The sequence below is a fragment of the Scheffersomyces spartinae genome, assembly GCF_019049425.1.
Source record: "Scheffersomyces spartinae strain ARV_011 chromosome Unknown scaffold_19, whole genome shotgun sequence".
In the NCBI taxonomy this organism is placed as follows: Eukaryota; Fungi; Ascomycota; class Pichiomycetes; order Serinales; family Debaryomycetaceae; genus Lizanozyma; species Lizanozyma spartinae.
Genome location: NW_025065066.1, coordinates 269,102 through 294,070, shown reverse-complemented (window position 1 = coordinate 294,070; position 24,969 = coordinate 269,102). Strand labels below are relative to the sequence as shown.

The 24,969-nt window shown below is 38.7% G+C and overlaps 9 protein-coding genes across 9 annotated transcripts; 7 read left to right on the top strand and 2 right to left on the bottom strand.

The window, feature by feature from the left end:
- Positions 1–22: 22 nt before the first annotated feature.
- On the bottom strand, positions 23–2,867 carry SUV3 (ATP-dependent RNA helicase; the record flags this gene model as incomplete). The annotated part of the gene is made up of 5 exons (XM_043192804.1): positions 23–2,010; positions 2,247–2,261; positions 2,682–2,702; positions 2,799–2,809; positions 2,863–2,867. The coding sequence occupies 5 exons, from the start codon at positions 2,865–2,867 to the stop codon at positions 23–25; spliced, it is 2,040 nt and encodes a 679-aa protein (XP_043047859.1).
- A 470-nt stretch (positions 2,868–3,337) lies between these two features.
- On the top strand, positions 3,338–6,448 carry KQ657_002027 (non-specific serine/threonine protein kinase; the record flags this gene model as incomplete). Its single annotated transcript, XM_043192803.1, has 1 exon — positions 3,338–6,448. One exon carries the CDS (start codon positions 3,338–3,340, stop codon positions 6,446–6,448), a length of 3,111 nt encoding a protein of 1,036 aa, XP_043047858.1.
- Positions 6,449–7,335: 887 nt separating this feature from the next.
- Positions 7,336–8,529, top strand: KQ657_002026 (uncharacterized protein; the record flags this gene model as incomplete). Its single annotated transcript, XM_043192802.1, has 1 exon — positions 7,336–8,529. One exon carries the CDS (start codon positions 7,336–7,338, stop codon positions 8,527–8,529), a length of 1,194 nt encoding a protein of 397 aa, XP_043047857.1.
- A 76-nt stretch (positions 8,530–8,605) lies between these two features.
- Positions 8,606–10,249, bottom strand: MET7 (tetrahydrofolate synthase; the record flags this gene model as incomplete). The annotated part of the gene is made up of 1 exon (XM_043192801.1): positions 8,606–10,249. One exon carries the CDS (start codon positions 10,247–10,249, stop codon positions 8,606–8,608), a length of 1,644 nt encoding a protein of 547 aa, XP_043047856.1.
- Positions 10,250–11,311: 1,062 nt separating this feature from the next.
- Positions 11,312–12,388, top strand: KQ657_002024 (uncharacterized protein; the record flags this gene model as incomplete). The annotated part of the gene is made up of 1 exon (XM_043192800.1): positions 11,312–12,388. The coding sequence occupies one exon, from the start codon at positions 11,312–11,314 to the stop codon at positions 12,386–12,388; it is 1,077 nt and encodes a 358-aa protein (XP_043047855.1).
- A 981-nt stretch (positions 12,389–13,369) lies between these two features.
- LYS22 (Lys22p) lies at positions 13,370–14,650 on the top strand (the record flags this gene model as incomplete). The annotated part of the gene is made up of 1 exon (XM_043192799.1): positions 13,370–14,650. The coding sequence occupies one exon, from the start codon at positions 13,370–13,372 to the stop codon at positions 14,648–14,650; it is 1,281 nt and encodes a 426-aa protein (XP_043047854.1).
- Positions 14,651–15,964: 1,314 nt separating this feature from the next.
- KQ657_002022 (uncharacterized protein) lies at positions 15,965–16,627 on the top strand (the record flags this gene model as incomplete). The annotated part of the gene is made up of 1 exon (XM_043192798.1): positions 15,965–16,627. One exon carries the CDS (start codon positions 15,965–15,967, stop codon positions 16,625–16,627), a length of 663 nt encoding a protein of 220 aa, XP_043047853.1.
- A 625-nt stretch (positions 16,628–17,252) lies between these two features.
- KQ657_002021 (uncharacterized protein) lies at positions 17,253–18,314 on the top strand (the record flags this gene model as incomplete). Its single annotated transcript, XM_043192797.1, has 1 exon — positions 17,253–18,314. One exon carries the CDS (start codon positions 17,253–17,255, stop codon positions 18,312–18,314), a length of 1,062 nt encoding a protein of 353 aa, XP_043047852.1.
- Positions 18,315–19,132: 818 nt separating this feature from the next.
- MOT1 (DNA-binding ATPase) lies at positions 19,133–24,919 on the top strand (the record flags this gene model as incomplete). The annotated part of the gene is made up of 1 exon (XM_043192796.1): positions 19,133–24,919. The coding sequence occupies one exon, from the start codon at positions 19,133–19,135 to the stop codon at positions 24,917–24,919; it is 5,787 nt and encodes a 1,928-aa protein (XP_043047851.1).
- Positions 24,920–24,969: the final 50 nt, after the last annotated feature.

The following is a 24,969-nucleotide window of genomic DNA, read 5'->3' as shown; positions in this document are numbered from 1 at the left end:
TTCTAAATCGGAAAAAATTCTGCTACCTCCGATCGGGTTTACGGGTAGACTTTTTGACGATCTTCAAATTTAATAACTCCTCGGTGATACGCTTCTCAAGCAACACCTTCATATCCATGGCACTTTCCTTATCAACAAATATTGTGGGCCACCGTTGACTTAACCAAAGAAAAACAAGAGTTACCCTGTGAGATTGTTCCAACAGTTGTAGGGTCAGTATCACACTGTCTGAAGAGGCCAGCTTCTTAGGACTATTTTTTATAAGATCAGGTTTAAGATACCCTAGATCGAAAACATTAACGGTATTCTTTAGTGCCACACATTCCAAGAGTTTATGGAAAACCTTCACCAGTTCATTCTCTTCATCATTGAAAAGAATCCCATTCATGGGTGCAAGAGATAATCGGAGTTGTTCTTCCATAGAGAGTATCTTTTGAAGATTTCCCTTTTCGGCCACTCTGAGAATGTTCAACCGGGGTTCTAACTCCGCAAGAAAATAGTCCTCATTATATTTTATACTTTCTGATTGGAAACGGGTTAAAACTTCATGGAATGAAATGGGCTTTTCAAACTGCATCATGTAATGAAGCCAAAGATTGTCGGGCGGCCAAATGCATGCTTTTTCTAATTTGATGTTTGCAACTTTCATTTGTCTTTTAATGAACCGAAGATCTTTAAAAGAAAAAGCTGAAACGTATCCTGTCAGCTCCCCCTTTTCACTGCTATACCTTCCAGCTCTACCAGCTATTTGTTTAGTTTGGGAAGGAGTCAATTCTCTCATTTCAGTTCCATCAAATTTCTTGACACTGGAAAATATTACTCTGTTGATTTTGAGATTAAGTCCCATACCAATGGCGTCCAGAGCAACAAGAACATCATATTGACCATTGTTGAACCCGTCTGCCATTTGCGATCTAATTTCAGGAGGTAAGGCGCCATAAATAACACCAACACGGAGCTTTGTCTTTGATTCTATCTTTAATTTTGTCTCCAAAATCTTTCTTTTAGAAAATGCAATAACACAGTCACCCTTTTGCAAGTCCTCATAAGGTCTAATAGCTTCTGCCATAACCTCGAGCTTACCCAATCTCTGATATTTTCTAACTTCTATTTCATCGCCTGTTGCTTGACAAATCTTCTTCACCAATGGCACAGCACTTTCTTCACCACATAAGTGAACCTCCTTAGCAAGCACTCCTAGTAAAGCATTGGTCCATGCTTGTCCTCTGAGAGGATCACTGATCATCTGGATTTCATCAATGATACACATGTCCATGTGTTTGTGCATTGGAACCATTTCAATTGTTGACGAAGAAATATCACTAACTTTGCCGAACTCATCAACAGAGGGTACGATTTCTTCACCCGTAATCAAATTACATTTAATTCCCCGTTTGTTAAATCTTTCAAAGATCTCTCTAGCCAATAGTCTTAAAGGTCCAGCATAGTACCCAGATGTCAGTGTTGCTAGTTTTTGTAAGGAATTATAAGTTTTACCACTATTAGTTGGACCCACGTGCATTATTATCTTTCTTTTCATTTTACGAGCTTCAGGATACCAAGAAGCTGGGGTTTGCATGTTCATTTCATATTTGAGTGGAGTGAATTTATTCACTGAGCGAACCACAAACTTGAAAAGTAACTTCCTAAGAACAACAGTTAAGAAATCCTGTTTCGTTTTCACTTCAGGATAAACTAATAGTAATTCTTGTGGCACTAAGTTGTTGTTTATGCAATAGATAATTTGAGGAATATTGACCAATAAAGGGTTTATGAAATCTTGCGGTTTCATTTCACTAATCGGCCTTGTTGTAGCAGTTTTACTCAAATATTCTTTGAAAGTTTGATCTAACCGTTCAGTAAATTGATTTAACATGTGATCCAATTTCTTATGGTTGTCATTGAACATTTGCATTGCTTCGTATGGAGCTCCAAGCTTCCCTTTGATGATCTCATCGCGCAAGAATTCTATCGAAGTGTTAGCAACATTTTGAAGTTGCTTTAAGTGATCTTGATCGTGTGATGTATAAGTATTCAGCTCACTACTCAGTATAGTGCTTTGATATGAGTTATTTTCTTCATGGATCGGTAATGGTATGGATGATTTGGCTGTAGATGATGATGATCCGATGGGGGTAACAGTATACCGTCTTACGGTGTTCAGGAAGAGTTTAACACGTAAAGCGTATGATGCTAAGCAAGCACTTGGTCTAATATGCCTTAGTATCATCCTCATATAATCATACCAGAGTAGCCTGAGCCTAAGCAGATAAAGGAATAAATATGATGGAGGTTGACATAGGTGATATGCCTTAGTCTTGAAATAGCGGGGCGCTACCTTTAGAATGTTACATACAAATGGTAGCGCATTAAATACCCAAGAAAGTAACCACTACCAAGGAACACAATTCAATAGTCTACGTACTACCGCAGCCACAGGTAGATATGACAACCTCAACACAGGATAATCAACCTTTAATACACTGCCAGTCACCAATTGTGTCATCAACTGAAACCATTACTTACTAAATACAGCACTGTTTAGGCAGGTCTAGGAGGTGTTGGCAATTCCTGGTAGCAGAATTGTCTATTGTGGAGGGTGCTACCAAGCCGTCTTATATTGTTACAAAGTGCTATTAGAGCTAAGCATCATGAATGGGGGTAGTAGTAGGAAATTGAACGGCTGTGGATGGCCTCATCCACTATAACAGATGACTATAGAGCAGTCATAAAAACTGTACTGTAGTAACTTTAAGTATGATGTTTGATACTGACACTATTTTGTAGGCTCTACGTACCTGACTTTATTCTGGCGTACCACGTAATACTTTAATCTGTACTGTTGCAACCTTACACTACTACGTCATTGTTGCTGGCTGACAGACCCTATAAACTCTACTGAAAACAAGGCCTCCCAACTACCAGTTCCACACCGTTAAACTTGCAGGATTAACCTGTAACTCTCTCTTACTAGGCACGGCATCATCAGTTTTAAAACCAACACCTCTTTTGGGGGGCCAAGTCCGTTTGGTGAATTTTTTTCTCAGGTGGTGTGCACCTCTTTCTATCATTGGAGTTAGGCTGGTAACCACGACTGGCTAGCTTATTTAAACAGACTAAAGACGGACGAGTCATATCACATACTGATAGTTATACCGATAGTCATACTGATAGCTAAACTGGTAGTTGTACTGGTAGTTACAGTTGCGTGCTGTTAGAGACTCTTATACACGTCACACGAATTATCTGACAGATCACACTCACATACATATATCCACATAGTTACATTGAGTCATTGATACATGGAGGTTTGAAACATAAGTGAAGGAGTACGGGAATGAATAAAGCTAATGATGTCAACAGCAAGGCGGTGCTTGCAGCACAGTTTAATGACTTTTATTTGAAGATAGCCCTGCCTGAAGTCAATCAGATTGGTAGTTATAAGATTCTTGATGAAATTGGAGAAGGAGCCTTTGGCAAGGTGTATTTAGCCCGTCATGTGCTATTGAATGTGAAAGTTGTTCTTAAATGTGGTCTACTAGATGACCCCAACATCGTAAGGGAAGTGTACTATCATCGTCAATTGAAACATAAACACATTGTCAAACTATATGAAGTCATCAAAACTGAAAGTCATTTATGGTTGGTTCTAGAATATTGTGAAGGGAATGAATTATTCTATTACATTTACGAACAAAGAAGAGTTGAATATAAGAAATGTCAAGAGCTTTTCTTCCAAATCATGCTAGCTATTAAGTATGTTCATTCTTTGAATTTGGCCCATCGAGACTTGAAACTTGAAAACATTTTATTAGCTGATACCGATAAAACAATTGTTAAATTAACAGATTTTGGTTTTGTTAGAGAGTTTAATCCTTATTCACGTCAATTTCTTTCTACTGTATGTGGAACTACAGCTTATATGGCCCCAGAAGTTCTTCAAAATATTAAATATCTGGGGTTTCAAATTGATATTTGGGCACTTGGGGTCATTTTGTATACAATGTTGTATGGAAGAATGCCCTTTGATGAAGATGATGATTTGAGAACAAAATACAAAATCTTAAATGAAGAACCTCCATATTATGACACCATTCCTCGAGAAACAATAGCACTTATTCAACGAATGCTTAGTAAAGATCCAGCAAATCGTCCTAATTTGAATGAAATACTAAATTCTCCTTTCCTAATTGATTACAATAATAAACACTCATCCCGAACCCGGTTATCTTATTCTACAGACACCGAATCTATCCTTTCCCTTAATCAATACTATAAGAGTAACCCTGTTCCATTCCAATCCAAGATTGAGAAAAATTTAATGTACAAGTTAGAAAAGCTTGGGATTGATATAGAAGAGCTACTGCAATCGATATACAATAACGAAATGAATTCTCTTACTGCGTTCTATGAGTTATTGTTAACAAAGGAATTTCAAAAGAAAAAGTCCATTTATTATAAGGATAGAAAAAGAAGAGCTAAAAAGTCGCTTCTGAAGTCAAAGAAGAGAGTGAAATCAGTACTTTCACTATCTGATGTTGCATCTGCAACCCAACCTTTAGAAAGAATAATTTCAACACTAAGCATCTCGTCAAGAAACACTTCTGCAAACACAAATATCAATCCCACAACTGGTGGTGGAGCAACTAACCAGTCAAGAAATGGTGCAGCAGGGACAGCTACAAGTCCTATCCCTCCTTCACCTAGAAGTCCTAGATATGGCAAAAGTGGAATAAGTAGACCAACTTCCCCCAAAACTGTTCCCTCGACTTCCAGTGCTCCTACTCGAATTTCTACTTCCATGTCTTTATCTCATTCGGCTACGGCTATTCCAACCCATCTGATTAGCATGGATAGCACCAACACAAGCAATAATGGATTCCAGTCGATGCTAGAAGAGACAATAGTTACTGCAAAGCCTCAGGTACTCGATGAGCCCATAACTTCAAGCCTCGCTGTGAATCCTACAAACGACTCCACCATTTCTCCTTCCATTGATAATTCAAGTTTCACTGACGGGAGTACGAGCCGTCGGAAAGTTTCTTTCCATACAAATACTCATCAACGACTTTGGAGTTCGAACAATAACAATGACCTTAATCCTGAGAAAGAAAAGAAATCAAAGGGGGTTTTAAATAAACTTCAGTTCTGGAAAAAGGGTAATAATAACAATAACACGTCGAGTGACAATTCTCTGACTAAATCTCGAAAATCACAAGAAACAGTGCCTTCAAAATCAAGTCAACAAATTGCACCTACAAGAATATCTTTGGATTCGAACAACAGGTTAACTCATGCAAGTGTTAACCCTAAACGAACTGGTCCTCGAACAGGATCCGTAGCTTCTGAAGAATCTCGTCTAGAGTTAGCTGTTCCATCTCGAATTCATCGTACTAATATGAAGCCTTCTTCATCTGCTGCATATAGTGGAGTTGATTCTATCCCTTCACCACTGGCAATTAGAAGTGGTGGAGCACCTTCTTGGATTTCCGAATCACCTCGTGGACCACCTTTAAGAAGACAGCGTCCTTCATCAATGATCTCCCAAATAAGTCAATTCAGTCAGCAATCACAGATGTCTGAATCTGAACTTGACATTTTAGATGCTTCAGACATGGAGGAAGAGGAAGACTTGGAAGAAGAAGAATATGACGAAGATTTGGTTTATGAATCAAGTATTAATATGTCACAGGATTTCCATCGTCCCTCGTTAACTATGACTAGTGTGAATCCCAATTCTTCAGCTGCTCCCTCGACCAATGGGAGTACTACAAAGTTGAAGCGGCCAGGTGTTATGAGACATTTATCGTCGGATATTTCTATTGCTTCTTCAACTACTTCAGCAGCTGGTAGTGTTGTCGGTTACACCACGAGTACTACTAAAGAAGCCAAAAAACGACTTCCATCTTTGACACAGTTGTCTAGTAATTCTTCTGAAGAAAGCGAGTATTTTGAACAGCTTGCTGCTCCTATTCCCAAGAAGCCATTACCTACCACTGCAGGGGTTGAGTCTCAATTTTCAGTTTCCAATTCAAAGATTCCTGTTACATCGGGAAGTCCGTCGCCAGATCTTATTCGAAGAAGTCTCAAGGTACAACAACGATATTCTGGTGCAGATAAGAGATCCAATGGTATTTTTAGCGCACATACACCTAGAACCACCAGTAATGGGTCGTTGACTGTTGGACTTCCTGGGAAGTTTATGGGTGGTGATAGTGATGGATTCCTATCCATGGGAAGAAGCTCAAACCCCATGATTAACCGGCCCTGCTCCCCGCCAATTATTCGAGGCGTTAACTCAATGCATTTGAATATGAATATGAATGAACTTGGATCTATTCATAAGGTTCAAGACACACACCAAGTGGATGTTACTTGGATAGGAACTCAAAAAGTTAGCGACAAACACGAGCCTGTTATAACTGAAGAAGATGAGGAAGAAGATTAGAGGATTCAGGCTTTTATAGGGTATTTTACATTAGAATTCAATAAATTTTATCATAACATGCGTATGCGTATGCCAGAGAAGAATTTAGCTCGTAAAAAATATGACGTGCATGCTTATCGATAAGAACTGTCATTTATCCTCGTTTATAATTGAAGATACGAGAGCCAACATAAGCTCATTATTTTGCAGCAATTGTAATAGAAGTCAAACTTACGAATACACGTTGTGATGAGGTCATTATATGTTTTAAAAGGTGATTGTAAATATTACTTAGAGAGTGGTGAACGTTTGGTTAATCAAATTTTGCTTCAAATGTATCGTACTCCTTTGGAAAACTGTCGTTATCCTTCGGTGGCGCTTAGTTGAAAAAAGTTGCAACTAAAAAGTTTTCACAAAAGTAGCCTTGTCTCGTTTTATTTACTTTCGTTAAAGTCAGCTTCAGAGCCAGCTTCCTTCAGATATTTATTATTAGGTGTTCTGTATTTCATAAATTTACACAATATTTTGCTGAAGCGGATAATCACTCCGCTGGTTCTTGTTTAATAGTAGGTTGTCTTAATAATTTGAAGCAATAGTGAACATTTTGCAAGTAACTTTATTAAGAGCTAACAGTTAGACTATAGCTTTCCATTTCCGTTACCACGTATACATAAGAGCAGTGTTATGTACGCATATATTACTTAACATTGACTTCAGTATGACCATTACGGAAACTCTTGAAGGGGGTGGAATCGTGTTCTTACGTAATAATTACCAGGATCACCTATATGTCGCGCGACATTTTTGTAACGTATGTCAGCTCTGAAAATTTTTTCAGTATGAAGGTAGGAGACAAGCTAAGACAAACCAACAATAACAAACCCCTTATTAAGTCAGAACTGTAGAGGATGGCCAGTGTGTTTGTTGTTGATGCGGAGTTAAAGGACTCTGTTTTGGAGTTTGGGGCGATTGTGGACGGAGTCAATGAAACCAACGACTTTTCCCAAAGCTTGCAAGCTCATTTTGTTAACGAAAGCTCTGAAATTTCTGATAAAGATGAATTAGTCAAGACCATTTACAGTGGAGTCAGCAATGAAGGTTTGAGCAAGTTATCTGACAAGGAGTTTGAATCAGCATTCAACTTGGTTCTTTATCTCGTATTACAATTGGATGGAAGTAAAGGAATTTCCAATGGAGTTTTAATTCAAACTTTGGTTGACATAAATCCTGTTAAGCAAGCTTCTTTAAGAGACAGAAGATCTATTAAGAGCACAACCATTTTATCATGTTTCAACACTATATTCAATGTTTTGCCTGCTAATTCTGCCACTAGAATTACTATTTTGGAAAAGATTTTTTACATAGCCAATGTTTCACAAGGTTCCATCCCTTTCAAATTACTTTCTGAAGGTCTTGGTAGCAACTTAATATCTTGGTTAACCAGTGCTGGAGCTTCTGAGACTCAAATCAAAAGTTTATTCTATCAATTTGTTGCCTTGGATCAACAATATTCATTGGAAACTCTTGGATTAATCAAAAATTTCACTCAAATTTATACTGTTTCTGAAACTGAAGCCGAACAAATCGCTCTTTTTGCTTTGAAGAGTGAAACCATGGATGTTTCATCTTTATTCAACAACAATTTGACTTCTACATTAAAGAATTCATCATCATCTGAATTATGTCAGTTATTCTTGTCCTACGCCAAGGGTCAGGTGATCAAGCACGTGCCTGAGCTGTTGGAATTATATGCAGAACACATTAAGTCTAAATCTAGAGTTTTAAATTTGGTTAAATTCTTTGCTGATAATGAAGCTTCCAAGTCTAAATTCACCTATTCGGAAATCCCGGATGTTGTTGATCATCTTGACTTTGAAATATTGTTGATCAATGCCATCAAAGCGGGTGTTATTGAAGGAAAATTGAATCAAGTTGAACAAACATTCTATTTAACTAAAGTCAATCGTTTCATCATTGCAAAGGAAGATAACACTCAGAATTGGGAAGCTGTTAAGAAGACATTATACAATTGGAAGAATGCTTTGATTAACATTAATCAAGTTGTTAACGAAGCCAGGGAAAACATAGTGCAACAGAACTAAATTTATCATAGAGGCACTACAGAATACAGTCTTATAGCATGCTCTTTTTGTATAATAAATATTGGTAACAATTAAATTAATCTCTATCATTGTCAAGAACAACAAGGAATCCTCCAACCAAATGCAAAGATCCACAAACAAAAACATCAACTTCTCGGGTAGAAGGAAGTGAATCTGTTAATGATTTAATATAGTTAACACTGGTTTCAATATCATGGAAAATGTGTTTCCTGGTTTGCAACCCCTGTTGTTGATCTAATTTATTCCAACACTCTGCAAATTCCTTTTGGACCACAAGTCTATCAACAACATCTTTGGAACTGTTCATTGATACCAAATCAGCAGAGTAATTCCCATCGGACCATGTGACATTGGTTGAGAAAATAGCATGGTCAAATTTCTTCCCACCGGGAGCATTGATTATTTGATGGAGCTTGGTTAAAAGGGCAGTAGCATTTTCTCTACCTTGTTGGTTGAACAAAAGTACTCTTAAATTATTGGCTTTCTTTTTGGTTGCACTGGTTGTACCTGTTGTTTGTTGAGTAAACCATTGAGATGCGACATTTATAGATTCCATAGTATGAGCACCATCAATATACCAATTAATTCTTTCAAACTCTGGTTTCAGTTCAATCACTTGACATCTACCGTTCCATCTAGTTTCTTCTAAGCCCGTCAAAAAATTGTCTGGAATCAGAACAAACACCCCGTTTTCAAGTTCAGGTAAATCGGTTGGTTTGAACCCCAATTGCTTTAAATGAACTCCGGCAAGTTGTACGGCCAACGCAGCGTTTTGCCTTTGGAAATCACCAGCCAAACCAAGCTTAATCTTAGGAGGAAGTGCAGTGTCTCCATGGACAATATCCAATTGAGAAACACCCAATTCCTTAGCTCTTGATTGAATAAGTGGGATTGTCTGTGGGTACTCCCTTTGGTCCGAGACCACTGCGGGACACCCACGCTTGAAGATACCCGTTTTGTTCTCAGTGATAGACTCTACGGTATTCCCCAACATGAATGTATGGTCAATCCCTAAGGACAGAATACCTGTCACAGTTGGTTTCTCAATGATATTAGTGGAGTCGTAAGTGCCCCCAACACCAACCTCATAGATTGCAGTATCAACACCCTCCAGCATGAACACGTGGAAAGATAAAATCGTCAAGTACTTGAAATACATTGGCTTAACCAAATCAGATGGTTGTAGTGTTGGGAAGTCGGTGGGGTCACTTTGGGTAGCAGACAATTTATCCCAGACTTCAAAAAAGTACTTCAGAAACTTCAATTCGTTGATGGGGTTACCGTTGATTCTGATTCTTTCTCTGACCGACTTCAAGTGAGGCGATGTATACAACCCAATCTTATGAATAGAAGACTTGGGACCAGTGCGAGATGAAGATCCACTGCTAGTAGCATTAGTATGAGCTGCGCTATTAACAGCAGTACTACTAGTTCCATCATCAATGTATTTTCTCAAGATAGACTCTGTAAAAGCAGCAGTTGACCCCTTACCCTTTGTTCCCGTGATATGGATAACGTTCAACTTGTTAAAGTCCAGAGGCAGGTACCCCAACCGCCTTGTGTATTCGTAGACTTCCTTGATCAGAAGCTCATTCTTATTGACGTTGGGTCCAAGTTTTCTAGTCGCTTCTATGGATGCAAAGTTGCTCTGAAGAGTGTTCAATGCGGCTATGGCATCTTTATAAGTTCGAGCACGCATCGATGAGGTGGGTTTGGATTCTTCAGTCATTGGACCAGAACGGGACCGGTGGAGGTAACGGCAGAAACTCCGTTGGAACAAGCAAATACGATACAAACTAAAGCGTCAGACACGAACAACCGCTACGATGTTGAGTCTATGGTTGATGGGAATGAGTTGAGGTGATAAAAATTTGATTACTGTGCGGACTCGAAGGAGGTGGACGTAAATCAGACAGATCCATATACATGTATTATATACATGTAATATTATGTTTGAAGCAATTTCAGAAGTTATGTCTGTGATATAAGTATATTGTTTACTGCTGTATATATTACTATTAGGGAGACTTATGGGGAGACATTATATATGTTAAGCAGAAGATTGTCTGGAAAACAGCATCTGATCAGGATGCGCAATAGAGTGCCACTACAATAACCAAATAATCCTTATATATATAATGTCGTGCAATATATATTAAGAGATTGCTGTATATACAATGCTGTGCTATGAGTACTAAGGAACTGCTACATATCCATATCCATATATATATCGCGCTTTCGTAGTTAGAATACCGTTCCCACTGTCTGAAACTTTCACCGACATTTTCTTCAATAGCCTGTCAAATCCTGTCTTTTGTAAACGGTTATCCGAAGACCTGCATATAGATGATGAGTCAGTAAGTTTCTCCTCGGGTGCATTGAAAAAGGAAAAAAAATCTGTTGATGTGAATCACACCTTCCTTGCGGAACACTTAGACTCGCCCAATAAAGAGTTCCGATTTTCTGTAGTTAATCCCACCTGGAAATATCCCCGAGCACGTTGTATGTGCTGAAAACTGATTAGAAATTTGTTACTTGTATTTGTTTAGTCCGGTTACAATGTATTTCCGTTGAAGGACGAGAGGGCATCCAGAGTTTTACAAAGAAATCGGAAGGTTTAAGTGGGTTTAGAAAAAAGGTTTATTCTTGTCGGTTTTAATGTCCAATTGAAAACCAAGTGATATTAGCTAATCATAATTGGAAGTATTGAAGTTCTATTGATTGGATATCATTTAGTTTTAAGTGTCTATTGTATTCACACATGTCTGTCGTAATGGTGTCACCAGGTTTAGACCAAAACCAATTTTCGTCAGAGGAAATTAATAATACTGCAGTTGAAGATCTGCCTCAAGTTCAAGTTCAATCTTCTCAATCTCAATCTTTAGATGTGAATCTGAAAGTCTCGAAACATTTTAGTCCAAATGATTTTATTGATATCCCATTATTGATTCCGGATCATGAAGGTTTGACTGATGAGGATGAAGACGATGTCAGTTATAGAAATAATAGTAGTAGTATCCCACCTGGTACTAGTCAAGTTACGTCTACACAAACCAGTTTCCAATCATCATTCCCTTTAGCAGAAACCTATGCTACGAATTCCTTCAGACACCGAATTAATAAAAGTTCCGGCCATCATCATCATAAGAACCTTTCAAGAACTTTACTTCGTGATCGTATAGTTTCGAGTTCACTTTCTTCTACCCCATCTACTGCAACAGCAACTGCAAAATACCCAAGACTGAACTCAAGGTCTTCCCTCACACCCTTGGTCTTTTTACAAGAAAGAACAAAGTTAATGGCTATTATTGTCAAATATATTGCTACTAAGATTGAAAATTCATTCCCACCAGATTCTTCGGGTGGGATCAACAAAGACGAGTTAGAATTAGATAAGGTGATGCTTTTATTAGTTGCAAGATTAGGTCTAGGGCTTCCGTTGTTTCTTAAGCTGATCATATACTTATTCCGGTACATGGATATCGTGTATTTGTTACGTTATTTGAACCAACTGAATAATATGGCCAATTATCAACTGATGGATTTTGGATTGAAACAATTAATTATTGGATGTTTCAAATTAACAGTGGAAATGGAACGACAAGAAGAAATCAAATTAGGAGTCACAGATATGGTTATCGGGATTCAAGGAATGGCAGGTCGTATCTACACAAAAGATTGGGAAGCAATAACTGGATTCACAATGACTGAAATTGATGTCATTGCTCTGACGATTTCAAAACGATTAAATGGGAAATTAACCATTAAGACTATGGAATTATTGAAATTAAAGAGTGAAATATTCCGGTTTGTCCGCATGGTAAGTACAACTGTCTAGCATCTTTTTCGGGTGGACGTTGTATGATTACAGTTGTGTATTATTATTATTATTATGTTTAAATTTATAGTGCAGTATATCAAATAAGGGAGACCAATAGCGCAGTTCGCTTAAGAGCATATTCTTGTCTATAAATATGCTCATAGAGAGAACGCGAAGAGTAGTGTAGCACTGTGCACATAATGGATGTAAGCATCCACACTCCTTTCAACAAGAGGCGCTACCATTAACATATGACTCATAATTCGGCGGCCCTTTAAATGAATTGGGTTTCGCCGATTGGAGATGACTGATAAGTACTGGATTAAGTTTTGACAAATGCATTACTACGCTGACCAAGGATGAGTAATCTGTAGCCATGCCAAGCCAGGCCTAGCCTCGCCAGTATCCGTCAAAGGTCGACTCATGGGGGCCACCCTCCGGTCAAGACCAATGCCATTAGTTGATCTTACTGCTTACTTAACAGACACTTTACAACAGGTAACCATGACTATTTCTCTTCGCTCTTTATTACCGAATCGAACATATACAAAGTACTCGTTATCAGGAGGACGCCAGATCGATATTTCTATGAGCTTACTTCAGCAATTACGTAAGTCTCATGAGTCACAGCAACACAAAAGGAGCATTTATCGGCACCTCCGAAATTGATACGGCCTCTGGTTGCACCGATTACTCATAGCGGCGGGTTTCCTTGTCACCGTAGAAAAATTTTTCACTATGGGGTATACCACTAAATACGGCTATGATACTGCGGACAGAACGAATTCCATATGCAAACCCCTTTTGTAATAGGTGATAGTGATGTAAAGGGCCTGGATAGTCTCTCGTATATAAGGGGGTTCATCCGACGTAAAATTAATTCTGAGTATTATACATTTATTCTCCAACTATTAAGGTATTACGTTTCCAATTGATTGTGAATAATTCTTTCACTTCCGCATAATAATATAAGAAGAATAATAATAATAATAATACTAAATGTCTGTGCAATCTAATCCATACGGACCACATCCATCTGATTTTCTTTCTAATGTTCGTAGTTTCGAAGTTATCGAATCCACATTGAGAGAGGGTGAACAATTTGCTAATGCATTTTTCACTACTGAAAAGAAGATTGAGATTGCTAAGGCTCTAGATGACTTTGGTGTTGATTACATTGAATTGACATCCCCTGTTGCTTCTGAACAATCCAGAAGAGATTGTGAAGCCATTTGTAAGTTGGGATTAAAGGCTAAGATCTTGACTCACATCAGATGTCATATGGATGATGCCCGTGTTGCTGTTGAAACCGGTGTTGACGGTGTTGATGTGGTTATCGGTACTTCACAATTTTTGAGACAATATTCTCATGGTAAGGATATGAACTACATTGCCCAAAGTGCCATTGAAGTCATTGAATTTGTCAAGTCTAAGGGTATTGAAATCAGATTTTCCTCAGAAGATTCCTTCAGATCAGACATTGTTGATTTGTTAAACATCTACAGAACCGTCGACAAGATTGGTGTTAACAGAGTTGGTATTGCCGACACTGTAGGTTGTGCCAACCCAAGACAAGTTTATGAATTGGTCAAGACTTTGAAGTCTGTTGTTTCCTGTGACATTGAATGTCACTTCCACAATGACACTGGTTGTGCTGTTGCCAACGCTTACACTGCTTTGGAAGGTGGTGCTAAGTTGATTGATGTCTCTGTTTTGGGTATTGGTGAACGTAATGGTATCACCCCATTGGGTGCTCTTATGGCTCGTATGATCACTGCTGATCGTGATTACGTTCTTTCCAAGTACAAGTTGCATAAGTTGAGAGATTTGGAAAACTTGGTTGCTGACGCCGTTCAAGTCAACATTCCATTCAACAACCCCATCACTGGTTTCTGTGCCTTCACCCACAAGGCTGGTATTCACGCTAAGGCCATCTTGGCTAACCCTTCTACCTATGAAATCTTGAACCCTGCTGATTTCGGTTTGACCAGGTATATCCACTTTGCCAACAGGTTGACCGGGTGGAATGCCATCAAGTCCAGAGTTGACCAATTGAATTTGAACTTGACCGATGAGCAATGTAAGGAAGTCACAGCTAAGATCAAGTTGTTGGGTGATGTTAGACAATTGAACATTGACGATGTTGATTCCATTATCAAGGACTTCCACACTGACATTAATACTCCTTCTTTGAAGCCCCAAGCCTTGGATGCAAAGGATGTTGAACCAGTGGTTGCCAATGGCGACGAGCCAGCTGCTAAGAAGCACAAGGTTGAATAGATTGACGGACACGGACGGACAATAGAAAAATAAAAAAGATCACACGGGTATTCTAACAACACTACTTTATTATTTGCTTGTCTTTTTTATTGTCTTTACTTCATTTCGTTTCAAAAGTTTTATGTATGGGTAGTTAGTTGTTACAAGTTTAGACTAATGCATGATTTCCGGCTTATAGCGTACTCATTTGTAGACAACAATTGGTGCCAAAAAGACCACTGTGAGCATAATTAATTGATTTAAAGTTGAAATGGGTAGGTGATATCAGCTTAATTTGGATCAATTAAATGTACTTAGCCTGTAGCATAAATATTAGGTCCAAACTCAAATTACGAGTTAACCGTTCCTTCCCGTTCTTCTGCGTGGCATCGGCATATCACAGTCCAACCAGGGGTTCCAGGTTATTGTTTCTGCTATAGGAAACGCTTTTTCACAGTTAATGGGAATCATAAATAAAGTCGGCACAAATCCAAACAAAGTATCACAAAATCGGTCAAAGAGAGATCACTTCTTTCACATTAAGTTCAGTCGAACACCTTTCGTTCCCATGCTAACACAATCAGCTAGGACTGAAAGTCCCAATAGTTCATTTAGCTAGCAATTTAAGGACATTGTCTCTACTTCCTACTATAATGCTTGAGGAGTGGTTAAGCTTCTTTATTTTCAAATTCCCATTGACACCATTCGAATTATCAACAATAGTGGAAACAAAACTCAAGTGTATCTTGACACACAGTATTTTTAAATGCTGAAATTAGCAAAAGTAGCTAAATCGCCTGTTAGCTTTAAACAAACAAAATGTTTCAGAAAGATACGTCTAAGTAGAAGTTCGATACCAAAACACTGATGCCTTATCACTCTGCACGGAGCTCACAAATACTTCATTGAGAGTTAGTCCTCTTTTACTTCAATCTTATTTGTGAAGTGAGCCATTTCTTTTGGTGATGAAGATCTTGAGCTTCAAATTCTAACAGGTTGGTAAATAAGGACGCTATTGTTTCTAATTAGTTCTCTGGGCTCTGAGAGAATTACTCGTTAAGATATGCTTGGGTTCATCCTGACTCAAGAATAACCGCGTTTCAGTGCTTTTGATTGGATTCGTCCCACCGGCAAAGGATATCTTTCTTTTACTTTTTGCAGCCATTATATATGCCCATAAGAGGTTCCACTACATGCTGGATGGACTTAATACTCGGTGATCTTATTTGGTACTCCCACGAAATTCTACACCTGTTTTTTAAAGCCGAAAGCGGCCTTGAAAAACTCTTTTGGTTTACGTCAAGCTTTCAACAAGCCCTAATCTACCAGTTTAAAATGGCAAAGAAAACAGGAAACGAAAACTCTAAGAAGGCGCAAGGTAGAGCTAGAAAGGACGAGGCTGCCAACAGAAAGAAGGAAGAAGCCAACGCTGCCTTAGAAGCTGCAGAAGCCGCAAAGTGGGATGAAGGTTCCAAAAAGAATAACAAGAAGAAGGAAGACGCTGAGTTCAAGAGGCAAGAAGCAGCTAGAAAGAAGGCAGAACGTGATCTATTATTAGCTGCTGAAGAATCTGCCAATCCATCTAAATCCAGAGGTGCTGCCAAAGTTGCTGCTAAGAGAGCTGGTAAAATTGATGATTTCCTTGATTTCAACAAGGATATCACTGAATTAAGTGCTAGCGGTATTGAGAATGCCTTGGAGGCATTGGCATTAACTCAAAAGGATGCTGGTTTGAGTAACAAGGATATTGATAGACATCCTGAAAGAAGAGTTAAAGCTGCATTTGCAGCTTATGAAGAAAGAAGATTACCTGAGATGAGAAAGGAGAATCCCGGGTTACGTTTGAATCAAATCAGGACGTTACTCTTCAAGGAGTTTCAAAAATCAGATGCAAACCCAATGAACCAAGACACTAATATTCATTTCAATGCAACTCGAGATGAGATTCAAAACAAGAAGCACGAAGTAAAGTCTTCAAGAGAAAAGAGATTCAATTAATTGTGTCCCTTCGATGCAGCAACTTTGGGTTAAGATATCATCTAATGAATTGAAGTAGTTGTTTGGCGTTTCTGTCATTGCAATTTTCTGTATCGGTCAGGAATAAGTAATTGCCCTCCCCTCATGATGGCTTAACTTGGTGCCACTTTTCACCTCCTCCTTATTATATATAGCTATTATAAATACTTTTTTCGTCACTTCCGATCCCCTCTATCATTTCAATGAGCTTCATGAATCAGGACCCCAGTCAATTATATGCAAACTAGTTTGAACGTTATTAAATTATATACTTTAGTTTAGTTTATATGGAACTGCATATACATTTTAGTGTCCTGGCAAGGGTTACCCGGATCTCCCCACGTTTCGGTATCAGTTTGACCGAACTCCCCGCAGGTACCTCTAGTTATTGCCGACCGCTAATATAGAACCTCACCATCTCACTATCTACCGAACTTCCGAAACTTGCATAATCAACCTTCCTTGCATCTTCCCCCCACAGTAGTGAGTATGTATATATACAAGTAATAAGGAACCATATATAGTTAGGATCATTCACGGCCATTATATTTTTTATTAAGTCACTCCCCTACTATTCAATTTATTCTAGTCAACAATAAAAAGCATCATGACACTTCCCAAAACTCAAGTTGGATTCTGTTACGATAATGAATCCCGTAAGCTTGTCAAGGTAACTGACCTTCCAGTGAAACAACCCACTCGAGGTGAAGTTCTTGTGAAGATTGAAGGTGCGGGACTTTGTAATTCGGACTTACATGTTCTTAGTCCTCGAGGTGGACCCATTGATTTGGATGGTTCTAATGATAAGCAACGATTTGTGATGGGCCATGAGATTGCTGGACGAATTGTGTCTGTTGGTGAGGGGACTGAGACCACGTTCAAAGAAGGGGATCGAGTTGCATTTTTCATTACTCATGCCTGTGGTCAATGTCTTGATTGTCGCCTGGGCCGTGACAATACATGCGGAGCAAAAGCATATGGTTTAAATCAAGATGGTGGGTTTCAAGAGTATATTTTAGTGGATAAGTTACGGACTTTACTTCCTATTCCAGATAATGTATCTTATGAGCAAGCGTGTTCTGCTTGTGATGCCATCCTTACCCCATTCCATGCCATTCAAAAGGCCAAAGATGTATTAACCAATCCTGCCACAAAGGTACTAGTCGTTGGTGTTGGGGGGTTAGGGATGAATGCGGTTCAGATTTTGCGTAACTATCCAGTAGATATCACTGCTGTTGATTTGAAACCGGAACTCAAAGAAAGTGCTCTCAAGTTTGGTGCCAACAGGTTTGGCACTAGTCTTGATCAAATAACTGATGAAGATGAAGAGTTTGAACCAATGTTCAATTTAGTCTTTGATTTCATTGGTAGTCAAGGTCTGTATGATAGTTACTATATGCAGTTGCAAAGAAGAGCTAAAATCATGATGGTTGGTTTGGCCAAACCCACGTTTCAAATCCATAACTTTTTGAATGCTATGCGTGAGATTGAAATTGTGTTTTCCTTTGGAGGTAACTCTCAAGAGCAACTCCAAGTCTTGGAATGGATTAGCTTGGGTAGATTGAAGCCTATCACCAGTAACGCACCTTTGGACGAAGTCCCCAAGTATTTACAGCTCTTGAAGGAAGGGAAAGTTGTTGGTAGAGTTGTTTTCCAACCCAAATTGTAGTAAAGGGGGGCATATTAACGGTAGATATGTGATGATGATATAGGTGTACAATTTACAAACGACATTTGTGGTAGAGGCATCAGTGTTGATCATCATTCTCCAGTATTCGCAGCCATTTTGCAGCAAATAATCAACAGATAAACAACTTGTATATGTGCTCGTAGATGTACATATGAGCATGTGGATATGTTCAAAAAAGCATATACAGACATTACACCACATTACTGGGTAAACTAAACCTATTCTGTTTTAGTTAAGCGAGATGACTGTGAATGCAAACACTAATGCATTAACAATGTTCGCATCTGCACTTAGTTGAATGTTCTTTCACCGGCATTTTTTGCACATATATTCAAGCTGACATGTGCCAACACGCATATGCCGTTGAGTCCTTTGTAAAGTAGTATTCATTTATCTGTCGTTATTGGTTACAAAGCCCCTCGAGGTCCGACATTAATGTCGCGGTCATCGCGAATTAGAACGACATTGGGGACGTCACAAAACCGCAGATCCAAGCGCCAAATATAAATAGGCAAACAAATCCCCACCTGACACAGGATGGAAATTTTACAATCATCAACACTAAACTGTAAACCTCATTGGCAATTGGTGTTAGGAGGTTCCTACTGGTGGTGCAAGCTCAACAGGAGACATTTCTTCCGACAATTGATATATTTTGGAGGAGTGTCGGATTTTGAGTGAAAAACTATTCATTACTTTACGAGTCACATTATTGCATATACCGTCGAATACCGATTTAATCATATGTTACGGACTTAATTTCACCTGTTACATTAAATATCCTTATAATACTAATAATGTCAAGACTAGACCGTTTAGTGGTGCTATTAGAAACCGGTTCCACTCCATTTATACGTAACACTGCAGCGGACCAATTACTGGATTTGGCTAAGGGCCATCCGGAGGATACTGTGAATTTATTAGGACGAGTGTATCCATTTCTCAAGTCCAAAAAATGGGAAACAAGAATAGCTGCTGCTCGAGCCTTTGGTGGAATAGTGAACCATTCAGAATTGTGGGATCCAAATAATGATGGTACCATTAAGAAAGAACAAGAAATGGAGAATCTCATCAAACAAGAGGTTGAAGAGAATGTGAGTATCAAAATTGAACAAGATGAAGAACTTCAAAAGTTTACCGATACTTTAAGCAATTTAGTCAATTTTTCTCAATTTGAACTTCATCTGCTCTTGCAATCAAAACATAAATTGGTTGCTGCCAAACTCGATGAAGAAGACAATATTAAAAATACTACCAATGGTGATCATGCTAATGGTAAGGAATTGGACTATGATTTGTTTGCAAAATTGAAAAGACATCGAGCACCTGTCAAACAAGAAGAAGACGAAAGTTCAAGTTCAAGTGTCAAATTAGAAACTGGAAACTCACCCAGAGGAGAAACTCCAATGCTAAGTGACTCTTCTTCCAATTCTCCAGTAATTTCGGCTGCATCTACTCCTCAACCAATAGCAGCCAATGCATCTACGTCAACACCTAGCACCCCTGGTGCTGGTGCTGGTCCTGGAACCACAGGAAATTCAAATATATCAAGTGCTCGTTTAAAGATGATGATGAAACGAAAAGCAAAAGCTCAGGCAAAATCAGGAGTAAGTACTCCAAAGCCAATTGACTTACATCAAAGTTCTGTGTCTCGAAAGCTTGTTAGTGACGGGTTAGAATTGAAGCAAGAACCTGGAACTGGTGGACCGTCAGATACAAAATATGATATCACATCGCAACAAGGAGGTGAAAAATTAGTGTTGGAAACAAAAGCACCTGAATTGGAGCCACTATTATCTCTGCACATGAAAGTTGCTGGATTAGTATGGGAATTCCAAGGGGTTTATGAGTTATTACTTAACGATCTATTTGATGATACTTGGGAAATTCGTCACGGAGCTGCATTGGGTCTTAGGGAATTATTAAAAAAGCATAGCAAGGGGGCAGGACGGATTATGAATAAATCATTAGAAGAGAATAACCATAATAATAGAGTTACTCTTGAGGATTTGGCCGTTAGACTATGTGCATTATTTGCATTGGATAGATTTGGTGATTTTGTTTCTGATACAGTTGTTGCACCCGTCCGAGAATCTGGTGCACAAACATTGGCAGCGTTACTTTTACATCTAGACGATGATATAGTTTTTAGGACTTTTGATTGTCTCTACGATCTTGTGATGCAAAAAAACGAGTTGGTCAAATGTTGGGAAGCTAAGCACGGAGGAATGTTGGGACTTCGATATTTTGTGGGAGTCAGAACTGATATACTTTTAAAGAAACCTGAATTGATGGATGATGTGTTTTACATGGTCTTGAATGGATTAAAGGAGAGCGATGACGATGTTCAATCAGTAGCAGCATTAACTCTTTCCCCAATTGCATCTGAGTTTGTTAGTATGAGAACAAATTTGTTACATGAGCTTTTAAATGTGATATGGGACGCTCTCACCAATTTGCGTGATGATTTGTCAGCGTCGATCGGGTCTGTTATGGATTTATTATCCAAATTATGCACCCATAAAGAGTGCATTGATATTATTCAACATTATGCTGTTCAAGAAGACAAAAATTCTTTCCAGAATCTAGTTCCTAGATTGTTCCCCTTTTTACGTCATCCCATTACCAATGTTCGGAAAGCAGTCCTCAGAACATTACTTGAATTCCTTTCAATTGAAGACGAGCAAACCAAAAAGTGGATTAATGAAAATAGTTTGCGGTTAATCTTTCAGAATTTATTGGTGGAACAGAACAAGGATGTCTTGGAGCTCTCTCACAAGGTTTGCAATAAAATCATTGACGAAATGGACAAAAACCCCGGCATTCCAACAGTACAAGAAGCATTTGTGGGTCATTTCAAGCCTCTTCTTTCGTTATTAATGACCCCAATTGGTATTGCAAGATTCAACTATCAAATGAATACTACTTTAATCATGCGTCCTTCGGGACAATACTTTGGCCCAATTGAAGATGTTAAGAAAAGGAAACGAAGAGCTTCTGATGGAAACGGCAGAGCCAAAATGGAACTGGATATTCCTTGCGGTGAAGAAGAATTGAAAGTCAACATCGATGCTCCTATGTTTAAGGGTGATGTTATGCTTGTTGGATACGATACATTTATGAGAACAAGAAGTTGTGCTGCTGATGCATACGGCAGATTGTTATCTTATGTTACAGAAACCCAGGATTTGGAATTTATCTTCCAATTGATCTTAAAGAACTTATCATCCGCTCACTCCACCCCTCGCTTATTTGGAGCTATGGTAGTTCAATCGTATGCTCATGAGTTAAGATCTAGAGAACTTGAAATTCCTAAATCTGCTGTTGAAGCCTTTAGTCAAACCATCAATACCACTTTGGCTGAACCTGATTCTTTACCATACTTCAGAGAGCTTGTTCCCACGTTGAAATCTGTCAGGACGTGCTGTTTACAGTTGTTTGATAGTTTCATCAGCAACGCCAAGGTGAGCCCATCCAAAATTCCACAGCTACCTGTAGTTGTACAGGGTGAAGAAGAAGCTGGTTCTAGTGCATTTGGCTTGGAAAACGCAGAGAAGATCTTGAATGATATTGCACCTAAATTGACCAAAAGTTTATCTGCCTCAAGTAGAATGAGTGCCCATCAGTCTTTAGAAGATGCAAAGCATAGAATAACCGTTGCGATGGAAGAAGTAATCATTGCACGAAGTAGTCGAAATGTGGGTATATTGTCAGCATATGCATCAGCAATTCTTGAGTTAAGTGGTATTCCTAAGAAGTTAAACCCTGTGATTCGATCACTAATGGACAGTGTTAAACAAGAAGAGTCAAGCATTTTACAACAACGTTCGGCAACTTCCGTGTCTCATTTTGTAAAAGATTTGATCAATGCCGGGAAGAATGGCCCAGTGGAGAAGATTGTGAGAAATTTATGTGCTTTTTTATGCGTTGATACTTCAGAGGTTCCTGAGTTCTTCCACAATAAAGACTTTAGAACGAACATATTGTCATTGAGAAAGGAAGAAGCAAGAACTGATCCAATTGATATTGCAGCACATCAAAGAGAAGTGCACGAAGCAAAAATCAAAAGAAATGGAGCAATCTTGGCTTTGGAAGCCTTATTGGATATTCATAAAGAAGATATATTTGTTAGGGTACCAATTCTCAAGTCAATAATGGTTGATCCTCTCCAGTACTTAGGAGAATCTGTCGAAGAATTGGTTAACGATCCTTTGAAGGGACAAAGTATTGTTGATGCTTTGGGAGTCATAAGGGCGTTGCTAGCAAAGTTAAACTCTTTATTATATCCTCAACTTATTGACCAATTGACTTCATTATTACCAGGTTTCAAATCGGACTTTTCAGTATTAAGGTACTCAACTGCTAAATGCTTTGCTACTATATGTTCAGTGATGCCTACAAAATCTTTCACATTCTTGGTGAAGTATATTCTTCCCATGCTTAGCAATGCTGGCGCAATAAAGGAGAGACAGGGTGCTATTGAAAGTATATATCATCTTTCCTCAACTATGGGTGCTGAAATCCTTCCATATATTGTTTTCCTTATTGTCCCAGTCTTGGGTAGAATGAGTGATTCCGATAACGATGTCCGGGTGCTAGCGACTTCAACTTTTGCTTCTATCATCAAGTTGGTACCCTTAGAAGCGGGTATCCCCGATCCCAAAGATATGCCTCAGGAATTGTTAGAGGGCAGAGACAGAGAACGTGACTTCATTCAGCAAATGATGGACCCAACTAAAATTAAACCTTTTGACTTGCCAGTCACTATTAAGGCCACCTTACGGAAGTATCAACAAGAAGGTGTGAACTGGTTGGCATTCTTGAACAAATATCATTTACATGGTATTCTATGTGACGATATGGGTTTGGGAAAGACATTACAAACACTTTGTATTGTAGCTTCTGATCATCATATTAGAGAAGAGAAGTTTGCTGAGACTGGATCTCCAGAATATAGAAAGTTACCTTCGTTGATTGTGTGCCCACCATCGTTAACAGGGCATTGGGAGCAAGAAATAAAGCAATACGCCCCATTCTTGAAGGTTTTGGTGTATGCTGGTGGTCCAAGTGTCAGAAGTGCATTCCGGTCCCAGTTTAGGGACAACGATATTGTAGTAACATCGTATGACATTTGCAGAAACGATGTTGACCATATTATCAAATTTGATTACAACTACTGCGTTTTGGATGAAGGCCACATCATCAAGAGTGCACCTTCTAAATTAACTAAATCAGTGAAGAGAATTAGAGCAGAACACAGATTGATCTTATCCGGTACTCCAATTCAAAATAATGTTTTAGAGTTATGGTCATTATTTGATTTTTTAATGCCCGGATTCTTAGGTACAGAGAAGGTATTCCATGAGAAGTTTGCTAAGCCTATTGCTGCTAGTAGAAATAGTAAGACATCTTCTAAGGAACAAGAGGCTGGAGCTTTGGCGTTAGAATCTTTACATAAGCAAGTTCTTCCCTTTATGTTGAGAAGATTGAAGGAAGATGTGTTATCTGATTTACCACCTAAGATTATTCAAGATTACTATTGTGAATTGAGTGAAATCCAAAAACGTCTTTACCGTGAATTTGCAACAAAGCAAAAATCTACAGTGCAAGAAGAAGTTCTGGGAGGTAAGGAAGAGAAATCTCATGTGTTCCAGGCTTTACAGTACATGAGAAAGTTATGCAACCATCCTGCTTTAGTGTTATCTGCTGAACATCCAAAGTACGCTGAAGTCCAGCAATTATTGGCTATGAAGAAGTCAAATATTCGGAACATTGAACATGCACCCAAGTTGTTATCGTTAAAGAATTTACTTTTAGAGTGTGGGATTGGAACCAACGACGTTGAATATTCTTCTTCGGTATCATCCAAACTGCAACAACAACAAATGCTTGCCGGGGGGGTTATCTCCGAACATCGTGCATTAATCTTCTGTCAGTTGAAAGATATGTTGGATATTGTTGAAAACGAGTTGTTACGGAAACATATGCCATCTGTTACATACATGCGGTTAGACGGAAGTACTGATCCTCGTGACAGACAATCTATTGTCCGTAAATTCAATGAAGATCCATCCATTGACATTTTACTTTTAACCACTAAAGTTGGAGGGTTGGGTCTTAATTTAACTGGTGCAGATACAGTCATTTTCGTTGAACATGATTGGAACCCTATGAATGATTTACAAGCCATGGACCGTGCCCATCGGTTGGGACAAAAGAAGGTTGTGAATGTTTATCGGTTGATCACCAAGAACACTCTTGAAGAGAAGATCATGGGGTTACAAAAGTTTAAGATGAACATTGCATCTACAATTGTTAACCAACAGAATGCAGGGTTGGCTTCTATGGATACCAATCAGTTACTTGATCTTTTCGATGTAGATGAGCTGACTTCTATTGCCCAACAAGGACCGGAAGCTCCCTCTGGTGCTGGCAACGATGACTCTGAATCAAAGGTACCGGATGTTGCTGGCGGACTTACAGGCAAGGCCGCCGGAGCTGTTGGAGAATTGGCCGACTTATGGGATGAGAGTCAATATGAGGAAGAATATAATCTTGATGCATTTATCCAGACACTTAAATAGTTGGATATATTTATAATAGTTATACTATACTATACATAAGCTACACCGTC